We start from the raw sequence: 24645 nt of genomic DNA, 5'->3' as shown, positions 1-24645 counted from the left end.
TCAGACAGTTATGACCAGAGTGCATTACAAGCAGTCCAGCTGGAGGATGGAACTACTGCCTACATTCACCACACGGTGCAGATGCCACAGTCAGATACCATTTTAGCCATTCAGGCTGATGGCACAGTGGCAGGTCTTCACACAGGAGATGCTGCCATTGACCCAGATACCATCAGTGCTTTGGAACAATATGCAGCCAAGGTATGCTGAAAGATATTGCCTTGATTCTTAACATTTTAATGTAGCAACACGAGATTTTTGCAGCAAAAGATAATTGTGATCTAAGAATTAAAATTATAATTAAGGGAGTCTGGTGACACTTAGAAGAGAACACTGAGTTGTTGTGACAGTGCTTCACTAGTATAAGCAGCAGTGTGTAGCATTGCATAAAAACAACAAAAGGCTGAACTCTGAAATGATGTGGAGTAAGACTGAAGTGGAAAGTGATTTAGGCAAATAGTAATTTTCTCTGAAATATGACATTGGAAAGAGCTTCTTCAACAGTAAATGTATTATGATGCTCAAAATGAAGCTCTCCACTTTACTGGACTTTTGTAAAGTACCATGTAACTACAATAATGAGTGATGCAACTTCCATGACTTTAGAGTTTAACAGTGTCTCATCTGATGGATGATGATAATCAATGCTCTGGACAAAAAAGTAGAAGAAATCTTAATATCTTTATTCTGGTGTCACTCAGAATTATAAAATTTTGGGAGAAGGGCAGTTATGATAAGAACAGCACATAAGCCATTTCATTTCCTCATGCTTCTCTCTGTCATAATTGAGGAAATCCTAAAAGAGTCAGTCAGGTTGTGTTATGTTTGACTATGTCTTAATACTGCATAAAATAAAAGGTAATTCAAGGTTAGTTGAGCTGTAGTGACAAGTTTTCTCACATTCCCTAGCTCCTAATTAATGTTTAAATCAATCATAACCTTTCTTAACAAGGAGCTATATTAATAATAATATAAGTTTATTTTGAGAAGGTGAAGAAGAAACAGAAGAAATGCAAATAAATTTGCATTTTTGTCCTACTTATCTCAACATGTTTCTTTTAATTCTGTAATATGAATTTGTTTTCAGTAGTTTACTTGTGTTTGTAGGAAAACTTCTATTTATTTTCTTTAAGCTTTCATCTTCTTTAAGCTTTCATCTCATGCTGGAATCTCCCATGGAAAGTCAGTAGAAGTGAATTTCCAAGTTTTGCACCTATATTAAGTACAAAAGCAAATACTAGCTCAATCATCACATCCCTCTGTTTCTCTTGAAAGGAAAAATGTGGTTTTGTGATTCTACTCCATATCTGTGTATGCTTCATACATAGTGAAGTATACATCAAAGTGTATACTTTTAATATCATCTGGTATAAGTACAGGAAAAAAGTACAGGAAGGGGGTAACAATGATGACCAAACATCATAAATACATTAAGCATATGATAGAATTTTATAAGATTATAAGTGGCACAGAGAAGAGCAGGGATGTTTCATTGTTTTTATGAGTGTAGGAACTGGGAAACATCAGATGAAACTCTAGGGTGGCAGGTTCAAGAAAAACAAGGGAAGAATACTTTTTCAAATAGCATAAAGTTAAGCTGTGACACTGCTTGTTTTAGCATATTGTGGGTGCTAATACATCCCTGGATTGACAGAGTAATTAAGTAAATTCATAGAAGAGAAATGTATCCATGGCTATTAGGTAGAAACACGTGGCTTCTATTTCAGGAAGTTCCTACACTGAAAATTGCTTAGAGGTTGGTAGAATACTTCTGGGAATGTCTCACTGTATACTTGGCCTGTTTTTGTAGTCTACTCTGGCATCTGCTCCTGGCTTCTGTACGAAACCAAATGGTGCACTAGATTGACCTGTAGCTTGACTCAGTATAGCTGTTTCTATGTTCTTAATTGGTGGGAGGCTAAGTCTTTTTTTTAGAATCTAAGACAGATCCTCCTTTTTAGGAGGAGCTAAGAGCTTTATTGGAATCCCTCCAGAATTCTCCTGGTACTGAAAAACAAGGTTTAAAATTGGCTATCTTGCATTTTTTGGTAACTTTGAAGGTTTTCTTTTCAGAACTTCCAAGTGAAAAGAAAATTTTAAAGGCAGATTTGGAGAATGGTTGTTCTTCTGTGTCCTGTTCTACAGAACAGGCAGAAATAGCAAAGGTCAGTAGGCTGCCCAAGATCAGTGCAGAAACTCTGTAAAGAGAGTTCATACAAAGAGATCGAAGATGACCACAGGGAAGCTCACTGGAATTGCTGGAACATCTACATTTTTCAGTGTCCCTTGTTTCTCCTTTAGGCATAGGACACATTTCCCATGTCTTGCAGAGCACATGCAAGCTCTCTTGAGTCCTCTTAATTCTGAATTAAGACAATGGCACCTTCCTCCCAAATGCAACCAAGCAAAAAAAAGATCACTGCTCTCAGTGAGCATAAAGTTAGAAGATAGGTAATGGAATCGTGAGAGATTAGAACACGTACTTTTCTTCCATAAGCTGTTTTCTTTTGACATCCCATCTGCTGGAAAAGCACACTTCCTGGGATTTGTGTATGTCTACACACGTGCAGACACATGACATGGGGATCATTTGTTTCCAGTAGCACTGATGAACTTTTAATTTCATGTCAGTAACTTCTTTCTAAACTAACAACAGGAAGTTCAGAATGAAGTGATTTAAGTCTCCTTTCTGTGCAGGTTCTCTCTCCTCCTTTCTAATATTCTGCAGGAGAATGTCCCCAGATAGCTACTGATTCCTAAAACAGACACCATTCAAGAATTACCTGCTTGCCAACTCTCCCCTGCTTGGGCACTTTCCTCTTCACTGTTTTAGCTTGAAGCTGTCAAAAGTAAATTGCTTGCTATTGTCTAATTTAGAAAGATTGTACAGTCTGTAAACCACTTATGAGATAAGTTCATCTTCAGACTCCAAGCAAAATGTCAGAGCAAGATACTTCACACAACCATTAACATTCTCAGGAGCCTACTATGACCTTCTTTGTGAAAGGGCATAAGCATAACAGATGAGTTCCTTCCAAACCATTTTAGAAAAGAATAAAATCACTTAGACTAGACTGAGGTGCATAAATCTTGGCCTTGAATGTAATGGAGAGGTTACTGTGAATGCCTGTGCTCAATACAGAGGCAATTAAGGAATGGGAAACTATGCAAAGTATACCTTAAGTTAGTTTTGCTACAATGACTAATAAGATGCTTTTCTTTGAGCTGATGTATGTGAGGAAGTGTCTTTGGTTTTTTTTTGTTTTTTTTTAATAAACTGGGCAATTGTATTTTTATTTAAATAAAAATTTCAGATTCACATCTAATACTCTCAAATATTTTTATAAGCCCCTTGAAAAGCAGCAGTACATTTCTTTTTTTTCTAGTAATAAACTTAAGGAATAATACTCCAGTCTTCCCTTAGCTGTTGTAATTTGATTTTTTTCAAATTGAGGTTTAACACACTGTCTTAATTTTTGATTCCAAAGGATTTGTGCTGTTTAAAATAAGTAAATTCTGCTAAACAGGCTGTGAAAGATAAATCCCTAGTGTAAGAGAAGTAAATATTATTTTTTTCTCTGTCTGATCTCAGTATTGTTAAATTTATTAATTTATTTTAAAAGTTCTGTCAGTCAATGCTACCTTTACCTATTATTTATAGCAGGTGCTGTAAGTGGCGATTTTCATTTAAGCTAATCTAGTGTACAATAATCATGTTTCAAGAGGGAGCTAGAGAGCTATGAAATAATAAGCCTTCAGGAACTATGTGTAACCCTCTTTTTCAGATCAATAAAAATAACCTATAAATGTTTTTCCCATTTCAACTTTGTTTTCCAGGTGTCTATTGATGGAAGTGACAGTGTTAGTGCTACAGGAATGATAGGGGAAAACGAGCAAGACAAAAAAATGCAGGTTTGTAGCCCAATAAAAAATACTTTAAAAGACCTATTTCTTCCATGTTCTCTGCTCAGCAACATTCATATAATAGTCCTGTGTAACCATGAACTAGAGATCTAAATTCAAGAATTTTAGACCTGAGACATATAGAGATAGGCCGTATTTCCTACTTTGTACACAATCCTTTCACAGGATTTTCTAATACTTAGTGCTTTCTAGGTTTTTTCTGTTAAAAGGTAATTCAAAATTATGTTGGATTTTTAAGATACGTGAGTATTTAATAAGTAAAGGTATAAGTATTTCAGAAGTTGTCTTCTAGAGAATAAACTGACATTTTAGAGTTCTTGAAGCAGATGAAATGCTGACTCAGTTAATGAATTCTTTTCTTCTCAAGAGAGGTAATTCCAGGCAAATGTCTGTAAGTTTGATTCTGCTTGCCCCGTTACAGTTCCTGATTTTTACTTCAAGTTTGGGAAGCGATCAGTAGGTTAGAGTGTTTCTTGTACTGAATGCTTAAAGAAACAGAGAAGTAATTACATTTCTTTTTCTGTATTCATGTTGTTTGTGTGTAGAAAAACAAAAAACTTTTCAATGTGAAAATATTAGCCTAGGTGTTCGAGGGGCAATGGAAAATACAGGTCCACCTTATAAGTTAATCTCAGGCTCTTTTGCCCGGGATCCATAAAATTATTTCAGGAGAGAGGTATTAGTCATTATAACACATTTTCTTAACAGAAAAGCAAAGCAAAATGCATTTGGGACTTCAAAAAATTGTGACCAAAACAAAAAGAAAATAATAAAGCCTATATGTTCAAATGACAAAATCAGAAGCAGAAAAGTAATTGCATTGTGAGGGTTTGGTCAGAGAAGCCCTATTTTTAATTTTTGTTTAATTTAATAGATAATTAACTAGACAAGGAGGAAAATTATCTTCCAAGGTAGAATACTGTAAAAGGAAGAATTGTAGTCTCACCTCTGACAGTTACCTCAAAATTCTCTATTCTTAATTTATGTAAAAACTAGATCCCACAATATTTAAAACCACAAACACTTCCCTCTTGCTTCGGTGATATGACACTGAAAAGGGGATAGCTAATACATGCACTATTTATGGTATTGGAATATATTCCATAAAATGAAATAAAGAAATTTAGAGGTTTTGCACACTTCTAGGCTGGAATAGGGATCCATGTCCAATAAAATACAAAATTCAAGGAAGAGTAAGATAAGATCTTGATTGGTTTTACCTGGACATAAGAGCCTTTTGAGCAAAATGACCTTTAACCAATATCCAGTTACATGTTCATTTCAGCATCAGCCCCAAAGCAAAGTGAACCTGGAGGTTCTTTTCTGGCAACATATATGCCATATGGAAATATGCCAATGTTGGAGCATTATATGTTCCAGGCAAAAAAAGATCTGATATTTCAAAAGATACTGAGGTGTAGCCTCAAATTCTGACCCCTATAAGGTGACTTCACTTAACCAACTGAAGGGTCACAAATATACCAGTTACCTACAAAAATCTTAATTGTTTTACTGTCTTGATTTAAGTAGATACTTACTTGTAACTCATTCTGAAGTAATATAATAATTGGTATTTAGGTATAGTATTAATTAAGTGTGTATTTATAAACTTTTTAAGTCCAGGGGTAACACAAGACTAGAGCAGATGTCATGCTGCTAAGTGGTTCAGACTTGCATGTGGTTAGGTTTTCCACCAAAGCATAAAACCTTTTTTATTTCTGTGTATGAAAACAGAAGACTTTGTGTGCCCAAATGCTATTTGTGTGCCCAGTATCATATGCTATTTCCCTTTGAACCTGCCATACCCATCTGTTCATAGTGAAAATAGAATCAAATAACCAAAGGTAGTGTGTACATTATATAAAAATCTCATCTGAGATCTTTGGTCTTCTTCTGTGTTATCTGACTGAATTCAGGATGCATTTGTGATTTTAAAAATGAGGGGGGTTTAAAATTTTGTCTATTTAAAAGTATTTTGAAGTACAGAATTCCTCTCAAAGTTTCACATTATTATAAAGGTGCTTTATTTGCTATTCTCTTCTGGTGACTGAATTCTTAGTAATCCTCAAGTCATACCAGCTAAGGTATTGTGAAGAAATACATACTTCTGCAAACAGCTGTTTGAACAAATACTGTGATATTTTTCTTAAGTGCTATTTTTTAAGGCCCCTCTCCCCTGTGTTTGTATCAAATATTATATGGGTAAGATTATGTCTGGTTACTTTCTTACAGATATTAGAAAGTTGATTACAGAAATTTTCTTTTAGACTTTGGCATACTTCAGCTTTACAGCAGAACTTAGGAACTATGTTCATATTTGTATATGATGAAAGAGCAAAGAAATAATAGCTGATAGAAAAAACAAATCAGTGCTCAACTGCAGGTGCTCAACCAAGTGTTGTCTTCATGATCCTTAACATTTTAAAGGGACTTCTGTGTTTCATTGTATCATCCCTTAAACAATAGCAATGTGTTTATTCATGAGGGTAAGTTTTTCTACATGGTTCTAGAGAAGCTTTCTGAAGTGGTGATGGTGTAGATTTTAGTTAATTAAAAATTTCATGTTCAGCTTTTTATTTTTAGTCTTAAGAGCAGTCTCAAGGCAACACAGGGCATCTTCCCTGTAGAATTTATAAGGGAGTTGTTCTCAATCAAATTTCTGATATATCTGAATGAGGAATGAGAGGTCTGTGGGGGACAATTTGCTTTGACAATTCAGAATAGATTTGAATCCATTAAAAAAATGGGGTGGTTTAAAAGGATAGACCTTTTAAAATAGCCTCAATGACAGTTTTCTGAAAATATTTATATTTGGGCTTCTGCTTATTTTCTCCGTCTGTATTAATGTTTCTTGCATAATAGTGTATGAAAAAGCCTTTAAAAGTGGTTTAAGTTGCATCACAAAGCTATTCTGCATATTTTCCTGTTGCATCATGTCAGAAAGGAAAGTAGAACCTAGCTCAAATTCCTCCAATTAATTTGATCAAAACACATGCATCACTGACAAAGTACAAAATGCTTTTCTTCGTTTTCAAAAAGTGTTCATTATAAGTGTGCTTAATTATTGTTCAGCCTTTGCATGAACTTGTCTTTGAAGTTGGTCTGATTTATGGCTAATCTCCCTTAGGAACAGATCTAGTGCCTTAGATGTAATCTAAGCCTCTTCTCTCTACTAATTTGGTCATCTTACCATTAGACATGTATTTCAAATTATATTTGTTCTTATTTCTCTAAATAATGCATGCTTTAAAATATGCTAGCTACATGTGAATATGTTTAACAGTTATCTTTTTCCTTTCCTCAGAATGAATCCTTTTTAGTTTTTTTCTTAGTTTATTGAGGACAGAGCAATACATACCATAACAGAAACAAGAGAAACCTGTCAGAATCAGCTCTGACTTGAAAGCTAAATGGTTTATGACTTTTCTGATCTGTTGTGCAGGGTTTTTTAATGGTGTTTTTATTTTTAACTTAAGATTGTTTTGCAAGGACATGGAACAAGAGTGACTGCAAAGTCTCAGCAGAGTGGAGAGAAAGCCTTTCGCTGTGATTACGATGGCTGTGGAAAACTGTACACAACAGCTCACCATCTTAAGGTGATGAGATGTGAAAATGAGCATTGCTACTTTGCAGGAATTATTTTAACAGATGATGTGGTTAAAAGTAAAGGAAACTAACAGCCAGTCACAGTGGTTCTGTTTTGTGAAAGATTTATTGGACTGATTTTTAGAAGAACTGGTTGTCCCAGGTACTCAGCTGATTTTTGCTTAGTTCTGAATATATTCAGGTGTAAGACCATGTTAGATTCTTATACTGCCAGCGTGTAATAATTTCTTGTTGAGAAAGTTTCTACCAGCGGTGTGGCAGAAATTCTGAAATCCATTGTTCATTCTATCTGCCTTATGTATATGCTTAATTGGGCAAAAATTCCATTTTCAGAAGATTTTACCATCATAATACAAACTCTTACTCTTCAAAACAATCCAACATTCAAAGTGGAAAGCTAGAATATCTTTACAGGTGGCAACTCCCTAATTGTCTTGCTTTTTAAAATTAAATAAAGGCATTACTGAAATAGTAAGTGTGTAAAGCAGTTCACGTTCCAGTTTCAACTGAAATAATCACTTGCTGATGGGGTAAAACCTCAGTGCTGCCTTGTCTCTGGAAAAACTCTGGAGTCAGTGAGCAAGTGACTCTACAGATCATGTGTCGAAATGGTGTCCTTGCTGTAGATGTTTCATGCAATATAGGAGGATCATTACAAGTGCTCAGTGGAGTCAAAAATCAGATAAAGTTTAGGCACACTGCTGGCTGTCAACCAATACCCCAGGTCCTTTTCCACTGGGCAAAAATAAGGAAAAACATTGTTAACCATATATATTTTTTTTTTAATTACTGGTTTAAGAGGACTTGAATGTGAATCTTAGAAAGGGAAACAAAAGACGATATCTTTAAGAATGAGCTGTTTCTGTGCTGAAGTACTCAGATACAACATTTTATTTAGTCAGTGTACTGGATGTCTTGACAGGTACATGAAAGGTCACACACTGGAGACAGACCATATCAGTGTGAACATCCTGGATGTGGAAAAGCATTTGCAACAGGTAATAGACTAACTCCTTTATAGACTAACTCCTCCTGTTTGCTAGTGGTTTTTCTCTGTGTAAAGTAAACGTTTAAGATTGTGTTTTTTTAATTGTGATTAAAGAAGTTGTTTGGGAGAACTGCAAGAAGACATCCTTTGTGTTCTTAAAATCATCAACAACAGAAATTTCAGCTATCTTAGGGAGACCACACTGTGGAACTAAAGAAGATGCCTTCTGCTTACAGCCTGTTACTTTATTCTGTAGAAATACATCACCTGGGGACACAAGTATAATTTAAGTTCATTTTCCAAAATGGCTGTTTCAGACTTTTTTGTTATTTTTTTTAGAGAAGTGTAGAAAGGAAAATCTTGGTAAAATGCTCTTTGCAAAATAATTTACAGAGCCTGATCTAAAGCTTGCTTTAGACTTGCAGAGTTTAGATGATGATGAGTTCCTAGGAGTAATCGTAAAGGGAATAAGTGTCTAGGACTGCTATCAATTGGTCACCCATATATGTAATGATGCTAATAATATGGTTTAAAATAGTTAGAGTTTAGGACCTGGCTAGCAGTAGAGCTTCTAACTTCATTAATGGTACTGATTTTTGTATGAGTGAATAATTAAATGTCATTTTGATGATAGTAGTGGTGAGAGATAAAAAGCAGATTAAATACAGAGCATACAACTTTCTCAGAAGACTGAATAGATTTTTGTCCACATTGTAATCATAACACTTCTGTTTTGAAGTGAAGGAAAAGCTTTATGGAAGTGTGCTTTTCTTCATAAATAAAGGATGAAAACAATTCTGAATTGTATCTGGAGTTCTGCTGCTCTGTATGATAGAATAAAGAGCTTGTGAAGAGTGAAGAGCAAATTTTACTCCTCAGGGAGCTTCCCGATTGGAATGGCAAGCAGAGCTTTTTGATGGTGGTGGTTTATGAGTATCCTGATTTTGTGCTTATACTGTTACAACATTCTCTCTAATTTTCAGGGTATGGGTTAAAAAGCCACGTCCGAACACACACTGGTGAAAAGCCTTATCGGTGCACTGAAGAGAACTGCACCAAATCATTCAAGACTTCAGGAGACCTGCAGAAACATATCCGAACCCACACAGGTACTATTATCACTCTTCTTTTTCTTTTTTGTTCATTCATTTTGGTGGATCTTTTTTACTCTTTGGTCATTCTGGGATATTATACTTAAGAAATCAGCCTGTGTATATTCTCTTTCTGAAGCTCAGTGAGCTCAACAACATCTCAGTATGGTAAGCATTGACTGCAAATCCAGCATGCTTTTTCCAGAAAAAGGGCCCAAGTATTCACACTACTACTGCAGATGCACTGACTTGTAGCAGCACATCACTTACATTGTCTCTGAGTCTCCTGATGCCTTTACAGTTTCATTTGCAGCTGTAACAGAGCAAGGAACTTTTCCTCAATCGTGTGGCTTGCCTTTTAGAAATGGCGTCAGTGTTCTTAAGTTTTGGTGCTTTGAGATCATTTGCATGCTAACTTCACAAAGTTCTGAGTTTGTTACCATGATTTCCTTTCTCTTCCTTCACCATAACATGAACAAACATCATAGAAAAACAACTGTTATTAAAACTTCCTAATGCATAAAAATTAAAGTCTTATCTTTTGTATTTTAAAAAATTTTCATTTGAAAGCCAAAACACAAATTCTAGGCAGCATATGCTACACTTCACAAAACTGTCCTGGTGCACACATGTGTAAACAAGTGTATATAGTGCTGCCTTTGCTCCAGAGATCTCAAAAAACCCACAACCCTTAAAAGTAGGAAGAATAATCTACCACTTACTAACCTGTTCCATTAAGTGTTTGCTTGCCTGCTTAGGACACTGACAAGTTTTTCCACTGAATTTTTGAATCTTGGAGAGTAAAAATGAAAAAGTTTTTTTCTCAGAGTGAGAAGAGAAATGAGAGGGGATAAAAGGCAATAAAAATTATAAAAACTCAAGATTACATTGAGATTACTGTTGCTTTCCTGGATTTCTGTGTTAAAAGACAGTCTGTTGGGATTAGTACTGTAATGATGTTAAATCAATCATGAGGGTGAAGACATAGATGTGTTACCTGTTTTCAGTTGAAGAGGAGAACTTTTTACATAGTTATTTAGTAAATCAAGTACAGATGATGAACTGAAAGATTTCTTTAGAATGGACAACAACTCTATTAGCTGTAGACTGCTGCCTTTACTTATTTATGGCTGTAGGAATTGTATGGTGATTTAATTGCTTTAATCTAATTTAGCAGTTGAGAGAAAAGACTTGAGCCAGCCCTATATAACCATTTACTCATTTTAACAATATTATTAATACAGTAGTAGACTCCTAGCAGTCTAGGGACTGGAGTTCAGGGTTGTCTTGTTTAAGATTTATGAGTAGTTCCAGAAAGCCAAAGAATCAGAAGAAAATTGCAGTCTTGTGCAGATGGACGGAGTAGTGTGTGCTCCTACCCTGTGCAAGCTCCAGCAATGCACCCGGTGCAGGCAAGTCTGGGCTCTGCCTGCTCTATCCAGTGGCTCTAAAACCTTTGGTCTGTCACGAGAGCAGGATTAACACTTTCTGCGTTTTCTGTCTGTTTTAGCCAAAAGCTATTTTCCTCTCTCTTTCAGTGGCAGTCCAGTCTCAGTTTCTCTTGCTATCAAATGCTTGCCTCAGCTTCCTCCATGATTTCCCCAGACTGACTTTTCTGGTCTCAGAAAAACTGGTGTGGATGGTTCCTCCTACCTGCTGTGGGGTAGAGCTTGAAGGCTTCTGACTTGCTTTGCATTTCAAAAGCTAGGAATCTCAGTTACCTGGAAACCGGTCGCTTTTCTAACAAGTACATTAGAAACTTAAAAGGCTGGCTTCACCAACCGGTCGGATGACATTCTTACGGGCTTTCTTTAAAAGCAGTCTGGTTCGGTTTCTAATGCAGAGTTTGTTGTTGGGCGGGGTCGACTCTGCAACCCTGCTGCTTTCAGGCGTAATTTGTGGTCCTGGGCTGAAGCAAGGATTAGGGGAGCCATGGTAACACAACACTGAGGCGTGTGCACAGAATACACACACTGCCTTGGCAGGAAGCTGGAAAACCTTCCCGAAACATCTGCCCTGAGGAGTGAATTGTAGTTTCCTCTGCCAAGGAGCTAACTTCTTTGGACTTTCGTGGTATTAACGTCTCCTGACAGAACTTTGTTTTTGATTTCTGTCTCTAAGTACTTAATGTTGTATCTGTAGTGGTAATCTGCCCTCTCTTGCTCTCAGATTCTTCTCTTTGGTAAGCAGTACAGTGGGTGGAATGTACTTAGCTTTAGGAAATGTGAAATTACAACAGGCCAGCATGTTGATGGTTCACTCTTTTCAAGAATTAATTACCTGCACTTTTCCCCTCTGTGTACTTGGACAGATCTGAAAGGTCAGGGGTACTGGGGTATCAGGCAGGGGTGAGCATTATCTAGTGTTCCTGCTGAAATGTGTTGATGCAGTCCCGTAAATCCTTGTTAAATGTATGTACCATGAACAGACTTATTTTTACAATAAGCAGTGTTTACAATTGCTTTGGTTTTGGGGTTTGAAACTTGAGTTTCAGGGCTGTCTCTAAAAAAGTTGGTTGTTTTCATGTAAGTGCTTCCTGTAATGATTTTTATGAATCCATTTGTATCTTGGTTATATGCTAAGTAATTTTTCTCATTTTATAAATGAGAGTTGACAAGTGTACAAAAGGTACAATCACTTATTTTGGATACTGTTGGTATGAATTGGAGGGGGGTATTAAATACATGTTAGAATACAGATGATATGTAAGCTAATTCAAGCATTTCAGTCTGGTTTATACATCATAAAGTACTGATCAAAACGCTTCATTATTTAGCTTACAGATTGTATGATTTACCTGGATTTTGCCAGTTTTGGCTAAACAGAACACTCCATAGCAGTGTGTTCATGATGTTTCTGACTGGGCGTCTCAGAGGACTAGGTAGTTTTGTATTCCTCTGTTGGTCTAAGTGTAACTTAGGATTTTTGTTCTTTTATAACTTTTGCATGAGTAACTTTTCTTTTCTATTTTTTTCAGGTGAAAGGCCCTTTAAGTGTCCATTTGAAGGATGTGGCAGGTCATTCACAACATCTAATATCAGAAAGGTTCACATCAGGACACATACAGGCGAAAGGCCTTATTACTGTACAGAGCCAGGATGTGGGAGAGCTTTTGCCAGTGCAACTAATTATAAGAATCATGTGAGAATACACACAGGTACGTGAATGTTGTTTTGTATTCTCAAGTGGAACCTGCTTGGGAGAGACTGCATCATTTTCCCTGTGAACGCTGTTTTGGTGCATTGTAATTGAGTATAGTCATGTTTGTATGACCTAACTTGGTGCTTTTGGTTGGGCCTCATCTCCTCTCAGCTGATGATAGCTGAACAGTTAGGTTTCATGCCTTGCTGTCAAGGCAGAATAATTTTGGTTTGGATACCAAGCTCTCTAAAATGAATGCAAAACCTTTTCTTCAGTTGGTGTTGGGCTGAATCCTTAATGCAGTTCTGGGGCTTGTCTCCACTGTGAGCTTCTTAGATGAGCTTCCTGGCTTGTATCAGAAATAGTGTGGCCAGCAGGACAAGGCCAAATGATTGTCTCCTTGTACTCAGCATTGCACCTCATATACTGTGTTCAGTCTTGGTCCCCTAACTACAAGAAGAACATTGAGATACTGCATCAAGTCCAGAGAAGTACTGGTGAATGATCTGGAGAACAAGTCTTATGAGGAACTTCTGAAGGAACTAGGGTTTAGTCTGGAGAAAAATGGGCTGAGGGGAGATACTATTGCTCTCAACAGCTACAACAGGATTGTAGCAAACGTGGGTGTTGGTCTCTTCTCCCAAGTAGCAAGCAATAGAACAGGAGGAAGTGGCCTCTAGTTGTGCCAGGGGAGATTTAGATTTGGTGATAGGAAAGAACTCTTCATAGTAAGAATTAAGAAGCATTGGAACAGACTGCCCCGTGAAATGGTTAAGTCACTATCCTTGGAAGTATTTAAAAGACATGTAGATATAATGCTTAGGGATGTTGTCAGTGTTAGGTTTATGGTTGAACTGAATGATCTTAAAGATCTGTTCTAACCTAAAGGAGTCTGTGTTTCTAATTCTTTACCCACTGATCAGTTTATCCATCAATTCCATATCTCTCCAATTTAGAGAGAAGGGTGTTGTGGGAGACCATGTCAAAGGCATTGCAGAAGTCTGGATAGAAGACATTTGCAGATCTTCACTTGTCCACTGTTGTAGGCACTCCATCACAGAAGGCCACCAGATTTGTCAGGCAGGACTTGCCCTTGGTGAAGCCTTTCTGGCTGTCTTGAATCACATCTCTGTCCTCAGTGTGCCTTCGCATAGCTTCTTTTCCATGATTTTCCCAGTCAGAGAGGTGAGTCTGACAAGCTGGTAGTTCCCAGGGTCCTCCTTTTATCCCTTTATTTTAAAATGGCTGAAATGTTTGCCTTTTTCTAGTCATCAGGAACTTCACCAGACTGCCAAGACTTTTCAAATAGCATGAAGGATGGCTTGGCAGTTACATCAGCCAATTCCCTTGGTACTCTGATGCATCTCACCACATCCCATAAATTTACAAATGTGCAGGTTCCTCAGGTGGTCACGAGCCTGATCTTCTCTTACAGTGGGAGGGACTTTGCTCCCCCAGTCCCTGCCTGTAGTCCATCTGCTCAAGAGGTGTGGGAAGAGAGGTTGCCAGTGAAGACTGAGGCAAAAAATTATTGAGTATGAGACAGAGAGCTGTTTCTTAAATTAATAACAGTAAAACACAGGCCTGAGCTTTACTTTTCCTCACCATCATGAGTCCCCCTTTCATCACAGCTGTATTTTCCGTGCTGGTAGGGTAGTGGTCAAAACCTCCTTTTTGTAGACTGGAGGTGAAAATGCTTACCCAACTTTACTGTCAGGGTTAGTCAGCAGAAAAAAATCATCACAAATTCAAAGGTTCTAACAAGTTTCACAGATATCCCAGATATTATTTTAAGTTTATAATGTAGTTTATACATCTGATTCATTGATTTTTTTTAAATGAAACACACTTTCATATAAGAGCATAATTATTTAAACACGTTTCCTATAGATTTCTTCAAGTCTTAAAGACTCAAAAGTAAACAAAATTGTGTGTGAACATACCTGATCATTGGGGAAAATATGGGGCTTCCAGTAATAACAAAATCCTCAATACAGGGCCAAAATAACATCTCAGCTTTCATCTTGTGTCAGTCTGGTTTATGTTTTAAGGATGTTTTACATAGAACGATAGGGATAAAAAGGACCCAACTTTTCCAGACAGTAGTTTTTACAGAAAGGCAGTGAGAGGATGCACTGATAAGCTTTGTGATCCTGAGCTTCATTGTGGCCTTTGAAACTGAAGTATGGTTGGTAGAGAAAGTGTGTCACTAGATATTGTTTGTGCTTTTTTTGTTTTTTGTTTGGGTTTTTTTGGTATTCTATATAAAGTTCTCTTCATCCCTTTTGTTTTTCCATATAGGAGAGAAGCCCTATGTCTGCACAGTTCCTGGTTGTGATAAACGTTTTACAGAGTATTCCAGTTTATACAAACATCATGTTGTACATACTCATTCCAAACCATATAACTGTAATCACTGTGGGAAAACATACAAGCAGATTTCTACACTTGCTATGCACAAGCGGACAGCACACAATGATACAGAGCCCATTGAAGAAGAACAAGAGGCATTTTTTGAGCCACCTCCAGGTTAGAGTTTCAGTCTTTGAATCTCTTGTTGTAAAAACAAAAAAAAAAGGGGGGGGGAGTCGGTAATATTTTGCTGGGTTTTATTATAACCCAGGAAATTAAAGCATAGATAAAAATCTGAATTACTTAATAAAATTATTTAACTTCTTTGTTAGACGTCTTAATATGGGAGGCAACCCATAAAGAGAAACTGGAGAGAGTGATTGACCAGATTATAAACTCATGTATGGCAGTCCTGAGGATAAGAGAGATATTTGAGTTTCAGTCTCAGCAAATAAACATAGTCCCTGCTATAAACATGAGTGTGGGAAGGGACCTTAGAGAATCTAAAGTGTTTGTTTGCAACCTACATGATTTTTCTTAGGGATGTTTCAAAGAATATGTGTAACACCATGGTTGGTAACAGTCTTCTGTGCAGGAGCAACAGCACTGCCTGCACTAATACTGTGCTGGGTTTGCTGTGGTTAATAGCATTTTCTTTAAACAGAGGCACAGATGAAAATAAGCTCATGTGCTGCAGTATTCCATATAATATGTTTTTCATAGCATCATGAGTATTGAATCCTATGACTATAAAAGATTAGACTGAAGGAAGTACTGTGACAGGAAAAATACCACTTGTCAGGCTGTGATTTTTCAGATGTGACAAGATAGGATACACACGTGCAAACTGTTCTGGTCAGAAAAGTTGCTTTTCTTCATGTGTGTGAGAAACTGCACTGAGTGCCTCAAGCAAATTTGCTATAGTCTAATTCCTCCTTTTAAGAGAATGATAAGATTCATTTGCTGAAGTTAACCATTTATTAAGATAATGAACGTACTTAAATCTTCACACAAAGGCATCATTGTGTTCTTCTATATGTTTGTTAATAATTCTTAAAGGGCAGCCAGCTGTGTTTGCATGGAGCCTACTGTATGGAGAGGTTAACATTTAATGAGTAAATCAGAAATATTTGTCACCATCTCAATACTCTCTTATAAACAATGTGCATATATTTTTTATGTGTAGCATTTATACATGCTAAAACTTACTGCTAAAAGATTATACCCTAAGTTCCCAAAACAACAGACTTTCTGACTTCCTTTTAGCATCTTCCCTTCGTTTATTTTTCTGATCTTTCCACTGAAGTTTTTCCATGGGAGTGTTTAAAATCTTCAAACCGGGCTGGCACTTCATTCTTCTTATTTGCACTCTGGGCAGCATTTAAGAGTATGTTAACTATCCTCTTGCCTTCTATATATCAAATAGGTCAAGGTGAAGATGTTCTCAAAGGCTCCCAGATAACCTATGTCACAGGAGTCGAGGGAGAAGATGTAATTGCTGCACAGGTTGCTACAGTGACTCAGTCAGGATTAGGTCAACAAGTAGCACTAATATCCCAGGATGGAACCCAACACGTAAGTAACCACAGTGTTAGAGAGCTGACAAAAATATGTTGAGAACTAGCAGATGGTCCATATATGAGCTTTCTAAAATCTGGTAGGATTCTTGATAAATACATACATGAGTTTCTTAAGGAAAGGAGCTGCTTTGGAGCTGGGTCAAGATTTGTTGAGGGCTTGGAAGGCTCCTATGGAATACCTAAATTAAACAGCATATTCTGAGATCTTAAAATGTATTAATATAAAGCTAGATTTTTTTGCTGTCCTTGTTACCTTTGCCACTTGTAAAGTAGGCGTGGACTATTCTAATAGTTGTTACATATATAACCTAGTTTCCTTAGAATTCCCTGATTATTCTATTAACATCTGATGGTCATCTTCACTGTTGTCTTGCCTGCACACATTGTTAAGGGAGTGGGAGGGTAGCCCAATCTTTCCAGTCCAGCTGTTTGGTAGTATGCAGTTCTAAAATTAAAAAAAAAAAAAATAAAAAGCATAAGGAATGCTTTGATACTACTTCCACTTGAAAATTCCTATGAATATAGTTTTTTAAGGATTCCCAGACATATATTTTTAAGGAATTCATAAGAAATGTAGCCAGTAGCATATGAAAAGTAGCTTCTAAATCCAAATTGGATATTAATATCAAAAGAGGACTGAACATTGCAGCAATACTAAGTAACATTTTTACCCAATAAAATAAAGGCCTGCAGAAGCCTTGCCATGGTTTTTTTTTTATTTATTTAAATTACCCTTCAGCTTGACTTTAGTTCTGGGATGTTTTATTATCTCGTAAATCAGACATTAAAACATATCTGATGCCCTAATGCATTTATACTGGAGACATCAGTAATTTGTATCATTAAATTTTTATTAACTGTTTATTTGTGGTTTAAATTCTAGTCCTCCTTGCTATTTCCATTAAGATAAAAGTATGTCAGGTGGTACTACCTTGAGTCACATTGTCCATTGTGTAAGGCACATGCATAGATAATCTACCATGCAGTCATTTGGGATATGATTCTATTAACATGGAGCTGTAGACTCTGGGGACAAGTATGCATCCTTTTCCTTATTGCTGAGAGCCATCATTTTATTTTTGTAAGCAGATAAGTGTGTCTGAAAGGTCATGGAATGTTACATTCCTATCAGTAAGATTAAAGTGATAAGTGCTCTTTTGTCCAAAATTAGTCTTGGCCAGACAGTGATGGGGATTCTCAAGGAATGCCTGAGCATGCTGGTCAGGAAGATATGTTTGCCACTATGTTTCCAATTTTTCCTGCTGTTACAAACATTTGCCTTTTTGTTCTGGAATGCTACACATTTTGTTTCAAACTGAATGCTGTTACACTTCAAATACTAATCAGGAGGTTAGGGGGGTGGGTTTTGTGGTTTTTTGGGGTTTTTTTTTGTTTTGTTTTGTGTTTGGATTTTGTTTTGTCAACTTTTTTTTTTATATAACATGTGTCCAAAAGCTAAGGCCCAGGTATGACTTGAACAGCAATCAAATTTTTTTTTTTAACTTCTGGAGTTACTTTCTGTTTCAGGTCAACATATCCCAGGCAGATATGCAGGCCATTGGCAATACTATCACTATGGTAACACAAGATGGCACCACCATCACGGTCCCTGCCCACGATGCTGTCATCTCGTCTGCAGGAACACATTCTGTAGCAATGGTTACTGCAGAAGGCACTGAAGGACAGCAGGTAAAATACTATCCTGAATGCATGTGTGATGTTCCTGTATAAGATGATATAAAATAAAGACCTTAGCCATCAGACTTCTGTCACTCAGGTAGATTTGTCTTAGTAAAGAAGCTTTCAACACCTGGCCATAACATTCCCCTCATAAGAGTATGATGTGTTCTACTCCAGTGCTGTACATGGACATATGGCAGAACGTTTTATAAGCAGTAATTGGGCATCAGAAAAAATTCTGAGGTAGCAGTCTGGCCATCCATTTAGGTGTATGTGAAATAAGACCTAGAAAAATGCAAAGTGTTTCCCCACAGTCCCATAACGAGTGGCAGATCTAAGAAGAGAGTTTAGTATGAACTGAAACTTTATCACTTAATATTATGGTACTATAACATAGGAAGTGTTTCTGTAAGTATATACTTGCTAACTTCTTCCAGTAGAAATATTGTGATACAATTTTTAATTTATAAGTTAAAATGCATTCCAGTGTTCTAAAAGTGCATCACAGGAAAAATGAAGATGTTTGTTAGTCACCATGCTATGCATGTATAAATAATCACAGCCTCATAGGCACATTTGTTGAACTTGTTCTGTGAACTGTGCTGTTCTGAGGCTATTTATATTTTGAGAGCTAATAGTTAACTTTGAAAGCACAGTGATGGGAACGTTTCTTTAAAAATGTCTCTTTTGCACAAGAAAATTATTCTCATGAATAATCAGAGCGTTGAATTTAACTTTAACTTTGAAGATAATTGTTTTATGAGGACAGTAATGGTAACACATCTGTCATCCAACTGATTCCCTGCCTTTGGTCTTCAAGGTTGCTATTGTGGCTCAAGACTTAGCAGCATTTCACAGTGCCTCATCAGAAATGGGACATCAGCAACATGGGCACCATTTAGTGACTACAGAAACTAGACCTGTTACATTGTTGGCTACATCCAATGGAACACAAATTGCAGTACAGGTAAGACAGTGATAAATGTTTTCTGGAGTGTTTCTTACTTCTAGAGCTGGAAGCTCCTTGTCTTGTAACAAAATTATTTGAATAAGCTTGGTTCTCCTGAAAAAAAATGTAGCCTATAACCATATGATCTCGTATTTTAAATAATATATAGGGTTAGGAAGAGGAATAATAAGCATTTCATTTACCAAATCTACCTGTAGAACTTCTAAAAAAGGGGGGTTTTAGAGCCAAACTTCAGCTCACCTGAATTGTTTATGGAGTTACAGATTTTCAATGGAAAAGCAATTGCATTCATTCTTTAGCATTACATATAGACCTGATGATTTATATAAAGCCAAACACTCAAGGATAAATTGCTGTGAGCTTATATAGATAAAATTACTGAATTTATGTTATTTGAACTTTCAAAGATGAGCCTCATGTTCATGCATAGTGTGCATATTCTAAAACTCTGGATTTTTTCCCAAAATTGTGTCCAGTTGCCTTATTTAGGTTTGGTTGATGTTGCTTCTGACACTGCTACTTCGATGGCTTTGTAGTTAGAACTACAAGATAGTTTACTGTCTAAACCACTGTAGAATTGAACAGTGTAATCCTGTCTGCTTCTTATACAGCAATAAGTACACATTTTTAATGTATATATATTAATGCATTGTGTCGTTCCAAAGAAAAAATTAAAATGTTTGCTTTGCCAGTGTTGAAATGTAACTGAGCAGCCACTATGACTTTTGAAAGCTTTATTATATCTGCTGAGTTAAACTATCATCTACTTTGTGTGTCATGAAATATGTTTACCATGTGGCAGTTCTTTGAAGAAAATTTATTTGGTAGATATATAGACACTGAGTTTAATCTGCTGTCAGAAGCTATCTTAATTACCATGCTGATTAGATAGCTGCTGCTAGTGTGTGTGTGTGTGTGTGTGTGTGTGTGTGTGTATATATATATTACCAAGGTGTGACAATGCTGATCACACTTGTGTTAAAATATTGATCCATATCTAGATATTTGGTTTAATCTTTAATTATTAATTCTACTATACATTAATATCAATATGTAACATTTTTTATATATTTATGTTTAAATACATTTGTTTCAGCTTGGAGAACAACAGTCTCTGGAAGAAGCCATCAGAATAGCCTCCAGAATACAACAGGGTGAAACACCAGGGATTGATGATTAACTTCTGAAACTGCTACCAGAACAATAGAGTTAAAGGTATTTTATTTTCAATCAACAAAGGTCCATGCCAGCAGCAATCCTTAAAAACTTTGAAGTTCCCCGCTCACAGATCCTGTGTACAAGTTTTATGCAAGAGCGAAGAACACTTTGTAAGTTTTGTGTACATAACCCTTGGAATGGACTGACATCATCTACTTCCTACTGTTGCATATTCAGGAATATGGAATTAGGATTATATAGTACATGTCCTTGTTATCCTTTTATCAGATTTCAGACTGGTCTACAAGCAAGTGAAAAATTAAATAGAAGCATTGGAATTAATTTTTAATGTCATGTACAAATAATGAAGGCATTACTGAAGACTTCAGATGCTTAAAATACTACTAAAAATCATAATTTCAGGAACCACAAGTAATGAAGATGACAAAGCCGTTTAAATTGCATTCCATAAATGGAAAAGTCTTGGATTTTGAGCCTACTATAAATTTTCGTACTTTTATTTGTTTCATACATATTGGAATACTCCTTAGATTGTCCACCCCATCTCATTGTAAATACAGACACTTAATGCAGGAAGTGCTAATTATATTATCTTTAAATTGGATTATGTACAAAGGAGAAACTTTGGTTGTTCAATATTAAAGGAAGTAAATCTAATGAATTTGTTTCTTTACATGTTTTACTTAAGATGTTACTCTCAAATTATTATGCAATAAAATATAGCAAGATTGTATTGTCTAGATAGGATGATATTGTCATGTTACATGCTGGTTTACTTTTTAATGAGACTGAAGTTCAAATTATTTATTTACGGCCTTGTATAAATTTTTCCAAAGCTTATTTATCATAAACTTAAATTTTTGACATATTAATTTTTATCATAGTCCACTATAGTGTATTAAGTAATCTGTGTTACTAGTTATTTTAAATATTCTAAAACACTAAAGAATTATTATAATAGTCAACTGAATTTGACTAAGAAGTAAACTACCTGTTTTCAAGAGGGATATTTTCAAATGGTGCATTTGCAGCGTAAGTACAAGTAGTCTTTTTTCAACAGTTTTGAGTGCCTGCTGCTCCCATTCAGTGCATAGGATATGCTGATAATCAGTGCGTTTGAAAATCAGGACACAAGTTGCTAGAAAAAAGGGATTAAGTTATGATGATGTAAGTACAATGCTCCTGTCCTCCTGTCCTTCTGTAAAGGAAAAAAATCTGTTGTAGGTATGTCTAACACATGCAGTAAAATGTAACTTTATTTTTTTTATAAGAAAAAGTGTCTTTACTCATGTCTTGTTAGTAAGTTTGTTAAGCAATTTAAAGGTTTTTGTTTTGGTTTCATGTAAGATTCAGTGCTTTTTTTAGATGAGTGTCTAGAGCACTTCGGAAACTGAAGCCTCACTTTTTAGCTTCTCAAGGGAAGGATTAAATATCTTCTGGATGAAGTGTTAAGCAAGTAATAATTTTATAATTATTATGAGGTACACATTTTACAGAAAAAGTAAGTCTGTAACTACATACCTTGAGGTATTTGGCCTCAGGCTGTGTTTGGATAGAATTAAGGTAATTTATTGTGAATTACTGAGTCAGTGTGGGCTGCAGCCTTTTCAGTTTTTCGTACAGATGGCCACCTGGAAAGTGCAGTGAAAGACTACAGTGGTATGGGATAGATATGGGTGAAGCAAGAACTGTTCTCTGGATCCACTACAAAGTAAAACTTAGGAACACTGAGGTTGTCTGTAACTTTTGTGTAGGACTGCAGCTGCTTGCTCACTTAGGTGCCAGTTTTCCTGAAGTGTAGTAATTCTTGATATCCCATGGAGATAAATGTACTATGCAAGGAAGATTAATTGCCTGTCAATTAGATCAGTTTCAGGTTACTTACAGCCTTTTAGAAATTAAAGATGTATCATTTGACATGAACGTTCAAGGCTTTTTGTTTTCTTAAATTTCATTGCTAATAGTTTCTGGAAATAGTGGCTGGAAAGGTGGCTTTGACCTAGCAAAGAAATAACTTCAGTTCATCTTGTTTTCCAGGACATTTTCTGACCACTGTACAAATGTGGCTATTCTTCCCTCTTTTATACCAAGTTGTTTGCTGCAAGGCATTCAGACCAAGCTTTTCGGGAAAGCCGCGATATTTTAAAAATTATTTCTCTTACTGATATTTTACCAGTTATTCTTGCAAAAATATGAGGTCAAAGGTTGTGGTTCTATGTTGTGCTGGCTGCCCTTATAAAGGAAAATACACTTACAGACTAAATAAACCAAACTGACTTAGATTGTTTAGTGTTTAAAGAGAAGCTGAGGTGATTATATGCCTCTTATCTGTGAGGCCTGTGTTCTTAACAGGCTTGTTTGCAGAGTGGAGAGCTGTGGGATTTTCTGCCCTGCTTACATTCAGAGTATAAAGAGCTGGTTTTGTACACTGGTGCTGTGTATTGGTGTGGGGTGGACCTGTAGTGCAGATTAGACAGGATGAAACAGGATGAGATAGGAATATTGGTGAAAAGGATTTCAGGAGGAGGAAACTAAGAGTTAGGATAAAAAGGACCGGGCAGTCCTTTGGCATTGGTATTTGGCAGTAGAAATTTCTCATAATTTACCCATAGATTTTACTGCTTTTTTTTTTTTTTTTAAGATCTTACTGATAAACTAGCATGAAATAATTTGTATAAGAGGAAAGAAGTCAAGTCAGTATATAACTTCTTACAAATTGGCTCCCACATTTCCAGCTTTCCCACTCACAATTTTTCTTTCAGATTTTAATTCAGGCCTATGCCAAATTCTGCCTTAAAGGAGCAAACCCAAAACCATTCTAGACTATGCAGTCAACTTTTCTCTTCTAAAAGTTTCTGAGGTTTCTTACCACTGTGGGCTTTGCTTTACTTCACTGTTGCTCAGTGCCTCTCCTGATTAGTAAGAAGAGGCAATTACTTTTCGTGCTGCAGGCTGATGACCTGCAGTGCCAGACACAATACGCATAACAATAGGACAGTTTTTACCTTTAGGAGCTAATGCCAAAGCACACATGAATAGGTGACGCTGGAAGACTGTGTTTTTATAAGAGTAAATCCTGAATCCTGACAACAAAGTTGCAAATAGCCACAGTCTCTGCTGGTATAATTAATCTCAGCAGCCGATCAGCTGACCGATACCAGAGATACTGGGGCTCAGTGTGGGAGAAAAGGCATCTGTGTCTGCTTAGCACACAGGAGAAGGACAGAGCTGATAGTGCAGATAAACAAAGTGTCTGAGCTTGCAAGGCAGTTCTTCCTAAACTTTAGCCTAGTTCCTAACCCTTGTAACTCCTCAAATATTGCCGGGAATACTTTGTTTTGTCTGGATTCTCTGGTTTCTGTGATGATAATGCTGTACAAGAATACAGAAAAATCACCCTGCATGCTGTGTACTTTTCAGAGTGCAGTCAGGGAGCCTTCCCCAGGGACAGAAGATATTTAATCGGTGTTTAGCCACCAGGAAAAGAAGGTATGGAGTAAGGATGTGATCCAAGAGTGTTTCTGCATCTGGCAACTTCAGCACTGTTAAGGTTAGTCAGATTGCACACCTTAGGGTGACCACAACTTCTGTTTACCAAGATGCATAAATGCCCTGTAACAAACCTGTTCCAGTCGCTCTTAGTTTGTCACTGAGTCAAAACAATTACATGTTCTGTCAAATTTTCTGTGTAATTTTCAGCTAACGTGCAGGTGAAATTTCACTAATAGTTGGGTTAGAAGCAAACTGATTTTCTTCAGAAGTAAGGCAGTAAGAGACTGAAAGTGAAGGATAGCTCTTGTGTCCTGTTCAGCTTTTGCTTACGGTTGTTTAGAACTTTAAATATATATTTATACAGTCTGCATCGTTTTTATGTTTAAAAAGATAAAGTAACATATGCCTTGCCTTTGCAGATGCATAAATTCAAACTCCAGATGGTTGTTGATAGTTAAGTACTTCTGTTTTGTTTTGTTTTCTTGCAAAGCAGTATATATTTGAAAGCCAGATCCCCCAAAAGTAATTTTTGCTCCATTGATAAAAATCTTCCAAAGCTTGGACCGTTGTGACAAGAGACCAAAAATTCAAGAGCCACTTTGAGTTCTCATGTCATAAATAGTAAACTACACTCCAAATCAG

General features: G+C 36.5%; 1 protein-coding gene across 5 annotated transcripts in view; it reads left to right on the top strand.

Moving 5' to 3' along the window:
- ZNF143 (zinc finger protein 143) overlaps positions 1 to 21168 on the top strand; it is a 33754-nt gene extending 12586 nt beyond the window's left edge. For all 5 annotated transcript variants that reach the window (XM_071761983.1, XM_071761980.1, XM_071761982.1 and 2 more), the window contains 11 exons: positions 5 to 201; positions 3838 to 3912; positions 7401 to 7520; positions 8453 to 8528; positions 9502 to 9627; positions 12587 to 12766; positions 15052 to 15279; positions 16529 to 16677; positions 18210 to 18371; positions 19183 to 19329; positions 20429 to 21168. In XM_071761983.1, the coding sequence (XP_071618084.1) occupies positions 5 to 201; positions 3838 to 3912; positions 7401 to 7520; positions 8453 to 8528; positions 9502 to 9627; positions 12587 to 12766; positions 15052 to 15279; positions 16529 to 16677; positions 18210 to 18371; positions 19183 to 19329; positions 20429 to 20512 (1544 nt within the window). In that variant the 3' untranslated portion in view covers positions 20513 to 21168. The remainder of the gene's footprint in view (positions 1 to 4; positions 202 to 3837; positions 3913 to 7400; positions 7521 to 8452; positions 8529 to 9501; positions 9628 to 12586; positions 12767 to 15051; positions 15280 to 16528; positions 16678 to 18209; positions 18372 to 19182; positions 19330 to 20428) is intronic.
- The last annotated feature ends 3477 nt before the right edge of the window (positions 21169 to 24645 follow it).

Source organism: Heliangelus exortis, chromosome 18 (assembly GCF_036169615.1).
Source record: "Heliangelus exortis chromosome 18, bHelExo1.hap1, whole genome shotgun sequence".
In the NCBI taxonomy this organism is placed as follows: Eukaryota; Metazoa; Chordata; class Aves; order Apodiformes; family Trochilidae; genus Heliangelus; species Heliangelus exortis.
This window is presented reverse-complemented; position numbering and strand designations above follow the sequence as displayed.